This window comes from Spinacia oleracea, chromosome 4 (genome assembly GCF_020520425.1).
Source record: "Spinacia oleracea cultivar Varoflay chromosome 4, BTI_SOV_V1, whole genome shotgun sequence".
NCBI classification, from domain to species: Eukaryota; Viridiplantae; Streptophyta; class Magnoliopsida; order Caryophyllales; family Amaranthaceae; genus Spinacia; species Spinacia oleracea.
The window spans coordinates 181090420-181098454 of NC_079490.1; the positions used below are offsets into that span (position 1 = coordinate 181090420).

Genomic DNA, 8035 nt, shown 5'->3' on the forward strand with positions numbered 1-8035 from the left:
AGGTTGAGTGTACATACTTGCGATTTGGTTTGAAAACATTGTTTTTAGAACGAGTAATTATGCCGGATGTGTTGAACTGGGGCTGAGGTGCTGCATCAAGGTTGGGTACAGGAAGTTGTGCCGTTGAGTGGTTTGGATCAGTGGGGTTTCTCTCCTTTTCGGTGTTTGGTGTTGGGTTGATTGATTGGTCCTGCCTATTAATAGGAAAGGATGGAGGTTGGGATAATGGTGTTGGTGTAATGTGAGGTGGGCCCATGGGTGAGTTTTGTCCAGTAGTGGAGTATGCATCATTAGATGGAGATGAGGGAGAGCTAGTAGAAGGGGATTGGTTTGGGCTAGGCCCAAGGGAGTCAAGGTTGTCCTATTGAGTCATATGAATTGGGTTTTGAAGAATTGGTATTGAGATGGGGCACCATAAATCCGGATCAGGAAGGGATGTTTGAGTGAGCTGAGAATTAAGAGTAGGAAATGGAAATTCATTTTCGACGAAACGAACATGACGTGAAGTGAACACCCGCTTGGTTTCGAGATCTAGACAATGGTAGGCGCTTTGAGTTTTGGAGTATCCTATGAAAATACATGGTCTAGACTTGGAGTCTAATTTGTGAGAAGTGTATGGTCTTAACCAAGGATAACATAGGCACCCAAAACTACGTAACTTGAGATAATTAGGAGGGGATTGAAAAAGGCAGTGGTAAGGGGATTTATGAGAGAGAGTGGATGTAGGCATTCGATTTATTAGGTAGGAAGATGTGGAAAAGGCATAAGACCAGTACTCTTGAGGTAGTTGAGCATGTGTTAGAAGAGATAAGCCGGTTTCAACTATGTACCGATGTCTACGTTCGGCAAACCCGTTATGCTCAGGAGTATGAGGAGGAGAAGTTAGATGAGAGACACCATCTATGGTTAAAAAAGACTCAAGAGCCTTATATTCTCCTCCATTATCGGAATATAAAACCCGAATTGATTTTTCAAAAAATTTCTCAACTAAGGCTTTGAATCGAAGAAATACTCCCTTAGTGTCGGATTTGTTTTTGAGTGGATAAAACCATATGTATTTGGTAAAATGGTCAACAAAAATTATATAGTATTTGAAACCATCAATAGAATGAACCGTGGATGTCCATAAATCGGTATATAAAATGTCGAGAGGTGAATTAGACATCAAAGTAGATTGACCAAAGGGAAGTTTATGACTTTTATTGCAATAACAAGCATTATAATTAAAAGACAGAGAATTCGAAACTTGAAGATTAAAATCCGAAATAATATGTTTAAAAATAGCTAATGAAGGATGGCCAAGTCTATGATGCCAATTTATTGCCGGTGCTTTAATGGTAGAAAAAGCAAGGATATTTGAGGAATATGGAGACCATTCATAGACCCCGTGTTTAGTGTTCCCCGTGAGAAGAGGTGCCCCCGTGGTTCGATCCTTCAAAACAAAAATATTAGATGAGAATTCCATAATGAGATCGTTATCAAGGCATAGTTGAGATGTAGAAATAATATTACGATTCATTGTAGGGGCACATAAAACATTAGAGAGTGTAATAGTTTTGGAGGAAGCAGTAAAGAGAGTTAGAGATCCTATGTGAGTAATAGGAACACCGGAACCATTACCTATAACGATCTCTTCAGTGCCATCATAGGGGTGATGTAGAGCAAGGTTGGAAAGGTCGTGAGTGACATGGTGAGAAGCTCCTGTGTCAAGTAACGAGGATGTTGAGGCATGAGCATTGGCTGTAGCCATATGAGCCTGCGGAGGGTGAGAGCTATTGGTTGGCGGCAATGAGGGCTTGGCCGTGGGAAACTTTTCCTGGAAAGATGGACACCTGTAAAGAGAGTGACCTTGAGTGTGGCACCATTGACACTTACCTTTGTACCCTTGACCTTTACCTCTATCATTTGACCCATGATTTTTGTTGTAGTGGTTGGGCTTGGAGGTGATGTGATTAGGCTTACTGTGATCATTGGACTGCGGGGCAGAATAACTTGAAGGTTGATAGTGGCGGGTGACAGTAGGGTGAGCAGAAATTGGCAGCGGTGTTGGTGTTGGTGCGGTACGAATGCTCACTTCCTTGTGAAGGAGTTTCTCGTGAAGCTCCTCAAAGGTAATGAGAGTGTCACGACCATTTACAGCATCTACCACGGATTGGTAGTCAGTGTTGACAAGACCTTCAAGCACTCGCTCAATTAAGTCATCCGGTTTGTAAGGATCACCAAGGACGGCTAATTGATCTGCACAGATTCGAATGGCATTCATATACTCAGTTATACTTTGCATACCTTTGGTAATTGCACGGAGGTTAGCTTTAATGAGTTTGGCGTGACCACGAGTGTTGCGTGCAAAGGTGTGGGCTAGAATGTCCCATGCCTCTTTGGCAGTGGTAGCCCTAGAAACAAGTGGAGAAATGTTGAAATCCAGCGTACCAAGCAAGGCACCGAACAGAAGCTTGTCTTGACGTACCCAAGTTGTGTGATCCGGGTTGACAGTTGTGCCTCCGGTGGTTGCATCAGCATTGGTGGTTGCTGGTGGGGAGTGAGTACCATCAAAAAACTTGAACAAGCCGTGGCCTACAAGAATGGATTCCAATTGGAGTTTCCATGTTAAGTAGTTGGTATTGGTAAGCTTGATGATATTAGTAAGGTTGACAATGATAAGAGGGGAGGAGGGTTGAAGATCATTTGGTATGGTGTTAGAAACCATGATTGGCGTAAGGGAAGCAGGGAGGAGGGAAAAAAAATGTAGGTTTAGGATACCTGCTGTGATACCATATGAAAGGTAATTGATTGTGTTATTTCAGCGAGAATAATACATCATTTATATAGTACAGCTACATGACAACCCTAGGTACATTAGTCAAAGCCTAATATGGAAAATAAGATAATATCCTTGAAAAGATATTATTTACAAGAATAATATACTGAAAGATATTCTATGTTAAGTAAAGAGAATTATTTACATAACTGATAGTCAGAGAATAATATCAAGATATTACTTGATTTTATCTCTTATACTGTGTAGGTGTGTACATGCATGTGGAGTAACGGCCACAAAATATTGTTTTACAATCTGCAATCACTACAAGAAATTGTACTATTAATGACGGGAAATCCTGTCGCGAAAGGCCAATAATCGTTGATTAACGACGGGATTTCCTGTCGCAAACCCGTCATAAAAGGGGGCCGTCGTTAATAGAAAATCCCGTCGTAAATCCGTTGTAAACCCGTCGTAAAAGACATTTGCTACGGTTATTCCCGTCATTGTTTGGTTGTTAGCCCCGTCGCAAAAGGCTTTTACGACGGGATTTTTGACCCGTCGTATTTAGGTTGTCGTTAAAGATGCAAATTCTTGTAGTGAATGTAACCAAAGTGTCTAGTTCTGTCTACACTAGGGCTCCGTTTGGTAGGGCGTAAAACGTTTTCATGTAAAATAATTTTTCATGGAAAACATTTTTCAAGGGAAAATACAATTCCAAACTAGTTTTCTTTTGTTGGTAACTTAAAGAAAAATGGGTGAAGATGGTGAAGATTGAGGAGAAGAAAGGAGAGGGAGGTAAGGAGGAAAGAAGGAAAAGTGGTTTCCCTCCCTTTCAAATGGAAAAGGGTTTTCCACCTTTGAGGGAGTCATGGAAAACTGTTTTACATCCCTTACCCAACCAAACAACGTAAAATGATTGAAAAGAGGAAAATCGTTTTTCATAAAAGCGTTTTACGCCCTACCAAACGGAGCCTAAAACCGTCCCTAACTTTACGACAGTATATTATAGCATTTTCTCTCCCCGTACCACTCTCAAGGGCTCTACTAATGTCGTCAAATGTAATTTAGAGAGATTACACCTGTAGTATACAATACACACCCATATTTTTATTTTCGTCAAGTAAACAATAAAGATGGTTCCGAAAAGTTGAGTGTTAGATCCTAGAAGCTACAGAGTACAAAATTAAAGTTTGCACATGAATGCAGAGTTATATCTACAGAAATAATAGGATTGCTTTTAGCTATCTTTGCAGCGTTTAGTGCACATTAAAGGAATTTCTACTACTTTTGTTCTTAGTTTAAAATAAGTTTACCAATTATTGTATGAATTGAATAAACTAAACGCTTACTTTCAATTTCTTTAGCAAAATAAAAAGCTCCTTTATCATTCTCTTTTCTTATCATAGATTCTCCTTATATAACATTTTAACAAGAATTTATAAATAATTACACCTTTATTACTAAAATACTCCTTAATTAAGAAAATGTAGTCAAAAGCTCACAACTAATTATGACACTCTACCTTACACGCTTTTCTCTGCTGTTATTCCTTATATAAATTTTAACACAAACATTTCTCATCTCCAAAAATTAACTCAAACAACCTTGAATTCTCTAGCAAAACATAAAATGGATCTAATGTTTAATCCATCATCGTCCGGGAATGGAGAAGATCTGTCATCCCGAAGAAGCGTATGGGTAAACGGGCCGGTAGTTGTTGGGGCAGGGCCATCGGGTTTAGCCGTAGGAGCATGCCTAAAAGAGCAAGGGGTGCCTTTTGTAGTCCTAGAAAGAGCTGATTGTATAGCCTCACTTTGGCAAAACCGTACTTACGATAGGGTTAAACTCCACCTCCCTAAGCAGTTTTGTCAACTGCCCAAAATGCCTTTCCCTGACTCTTTCCCTGAGTACCCTACTAAGAGACAGTTTATTGAATACCTTGAGTCCTACGCAATGCACTTTGAGATCAACCCCCATTTCAACGAGTGTGTCCAATCTGCCAAGTACGACAACACTTTCGACCTTTGGCGTGTCAAGACCGTAGATCAGGGTCCAGCTGGGCGGGAGATTGAGTACTTGTGCCGGTGGCTCGTGGTGGCCACTGGGGAAAATGCTGAGTGTGTGGTTCCTGATATTGACGGCCTTGCCCATTTCGGCGGGAAGGTGATCCACTCAAGTGAGTACAAGTCCGGTGATTCCTTTCGTGGACAGAAGGTTCTAGTTGTTGGGTGCGGGAACTCAGGCATGGAGGTCTCCCTAGACCTCTCGAACCACGATGCACAACCTTTTATGGTTTGCCGTAACTCGGTAAGTTTAAAAACTTTGACCATAAAAGTTAAAGCAGTAACTAATACAAAACACTTAGTAAAATTAGTACTCCTCTGTCCCTTAATACTCACACCACTTTCTTTTTCGGGTCGTCCCTTAATACTTGCACCGCTTCTATAAATGGAAATCTTTATCAATATTATATTATTTCTCACACTTACCTACTACCCCACCTACACCCCTACTCCCTACAAAAGATCATTAAAAAATCACACCCTACACTCACCACTCCCCACTCCTTACACATTTCCCACTAACTATATTAAAAAAATACCCCACTATCAACTAACACACATTAAATTAATAAGTCAACTAAAATGTCTTAAACTCCGCACCAGTCAAACGGTGCGAGTATTAAGGGACGGAGGGAATACTAACAAAGATTTTACACTTTGTTTATTTTATCAGGTTCATATCCTCCCTAGAGACATAATGGGAAAATCGACGTTCGAGTTAGCAATGTTACTAATGAAGTGGATACCTCTCTGGTTGGTTGACAAAATATTACTGTTTTTCGCATGGGTTATACTTGGTGACATGCAGAAGTATGGGCTCAAAAGGCCAAACCCCGGTCCACTTGAGCTAAAAAACGAGCAAGGAAAGAGCCCTGTGTTGGACATTGGTGCCTTGGCGAAAATTCGTTCCGGAGATATCAACGTTGTGCCTGGAATCAAGACGTTCTACGCAAGCAGCGTCGAGCTCGTTGATGGTGTGACAATGGAAGTTGATTCAGTCATTCTCGCCACCGGGTATCGTAGCAATGTCCCTTGGCTTCAGGTTAGAAATAAACTAGATTAGATCCCGTGTACGCATGGATTTTGATAATTTTTTTCACAAAATATTTAACTGATTTCCCAAACTATTGCGTTTATAACATTTTTAACATACTTGTTTAAATTTATTGTGCATATTTAAAATGCTAATATGGTAATTTGACAAAAATATTGAGTGATATATTTTCCATTATTAATATAGCGATTTGACTAAAATATTATCAATTTAGAATAATTATTATTACGTCGTATCTATTATTGCCATAATTTATAAACTAAATTTTGTTTCCATACATAAATAGTTTATAAAAAAAAAGGTAAAGAATAAAATAAAATAAAACAGATACACTTTTTTTTTTTGAAACTGATTTTTGGTGGGAAAAAAACGCACCAGGAATTGACACGTGTCATTCCTGGTGTCTCTTTTACGCCCTCCATTTCTTTTTGTTGTATCCGTTTCCATTTTAAGCGTTTCTTTTTGTTGTATTCATTTTTATTTTTGAACATACATTTTATCCTAAAATACCCTTACATTTCTATCTAATTAACAAAATACCTAAAGATTCTACCCATATTCCCACTTAAATTTCCCCACCCCTATTATTTAATTCTTTTCCCTTCCCCATATACCCACTCTCTCACCTCCTTTATCACCCATTATTATCACTTCTCTCTCTTACCTTATTTCTTTATTATTTTCTCTTTTTTTTATTATAATCTCTTACATATATACAATCATTTTTCTTACACCCAATCATTACACTTATACCAATACAAACCAAGATTCCAATTTTCTTAAAAACTCCCCACTTTCTGAAATGGATACATCAAAAAGAAATAGAGGGAGTAGTATATAGTAATAGAAGATTCCACAACATATTTTTCATTTTTATACCAAAAAAAAAACGAAATATAAACAGACTAACCATAATTATTTTGGATAATAGGAAGGTGAGTTCTTTAACAAGAATGGATATCCGAAAACCCCATTTCTAAATACATGGAAAGGAAGAAGTGGACTTTATTCAGTCGGGTTTTCAAGGAAAGGTCTTGCTGGTGCTTCGTTCGACGCCACACAAATTGCTCTAGATATTGGCCAAGCTTGGAAGCAAGAAACTAAGCAAAAGAAACTCAGGACACCTCCCTTTAGGAGGTGTATTTCCACTTTACTCAGCGCACCTCGTTTTAGGAGGTGTATCTCCACCTTTTAATTACATTTAAAATTCAATGGCAAATTCTTATAAGAGACGATCATTACATAGATATATGATAGAAACATTTCTTTGATTCTTTAATTTGATTCTTTGCAACACTTGTACAATTTTCCAAGGTCACGTTGAAATGCAAAAAGTTTTATTTAATTTTTGTAAATTTAATCTTCAAGATGTTCCTGAAATCAATATATATATAGTAGAGATCGTTGTAATACCTTCTTGTGCTGAAGATCAAACTGTGATTAAATGGCCCGTTAAACGATCATCTCGTCATTAGTGTCAAAATATCCATTTTTGTTTAGGCCTTGCATCCTATCGATCCTTGTCTGTTGAAAGAAATTACTCCCTCCCTCCGTCTCTTTTTGTTTTTTTTACGTTTGTTATTTTTCACGCATTTTAACGATTAATTAATTTGCATCGAGATTCCTCCATTGTTTTTATTTAAACAAGATATATTACGTTTATTTATAATGTTTTCACTCTAATCGAAATTCTGATATTGAAAAATGAGAAAAATTTAATGTCCCAGTGAAAAAGTGTGAGAGATTAAAAGACTCAATAAATTTAAATTTTTAAAATAGTAATTGAACCACAAATTTGATAGAATACTAAGTTATTTATGTGATAATATAAAAGGAAATGTAAAGAACATTTTGAAATACCCAAAAAGGAAAATGTAAAGAACAAAAAGAGACAGAAGAAGTAGCAAGCAGTGTATCATCTTCTTCTTCCTTGAATTCTTCGCCAAGAAAGAAATTTGGTACCTTTGTATAATCAAAATCATATCCATCTTGGTTCTCGAACAATACTTCGCTAAGAGAGCAGTTATGTTTTCCGGAACATTAAATCAAGGTGAATAAGAGATTTGCACTTATATGATCGAAATGCATCTTTGGAGCCAGAAATTAACCTAGCTTCAATCCAAAATCACACCTTAAACAAAATATCATGAGTGGTAA

The 8035-nt window shown here is 37.8% G+C and overlaps 1 protein-coding gene across 2 annotated transcripts; it reads left to right on the forward strand.

The window, feature by feature from the left end:
• The first annotated feature begins 4336 nt into the window (after positions 1–4336).
• On the forward strand, positions 4337–7322 carry LOC110781817 (probable indole-3-pyruvate monooxygenase YUCCA5). Of its 2 annotated transcripts, none has more exons than XM_021985867.2 (3): positions 4337–5068; positions 5498–5866; positions 6810–7322. In XM_021985867.2, exons 1-3 carry the CDS (start codon positions 4391–4393, stop codon positions 7071–7073), a joined length of 1311 nt encoding a protein of 436 aa, XP_021841559.1. In that variant the 5' UTR covers positions 4337–4390; the 3' UTR covers positions 7074–7322. The 2 variants fall into 2 exon arrangements, with proteins under 2 accessions (XP_021841559.1, XP_056683130.1); XM_056827152.1 differs by having other exon boundaries at positions 5498–5838; positions 6810–7007.
• Positions 7323–8035: the final 713 nt, after the last annotated feature.

Excerpts from the sequence above, each read along its gene's own strand:
- LOC110781817 (XM_021985867.2), top strand. The coding sequence starts at position 4,391 with ATGGATCTAATGTTTAATCCATCATCGTCCGGGAATGGAGAAGATCTG. Across the intron at positions 5,069-5,497 it reads TTATGGTTTGCCGTAACTCG|GTTCATATCCTCCCTAGAGA; the intron begins GTAAGTTTAAAA and ends TTATTTTATCAG. Across the intron at positions 5,867-6,809 it reads GCAATGTCCCTTGGCTTCAG|GAAGGTGAGTTCTTTAACAA; the intron begins GTTAGAAATAAA and ends TTTGGATAATAG.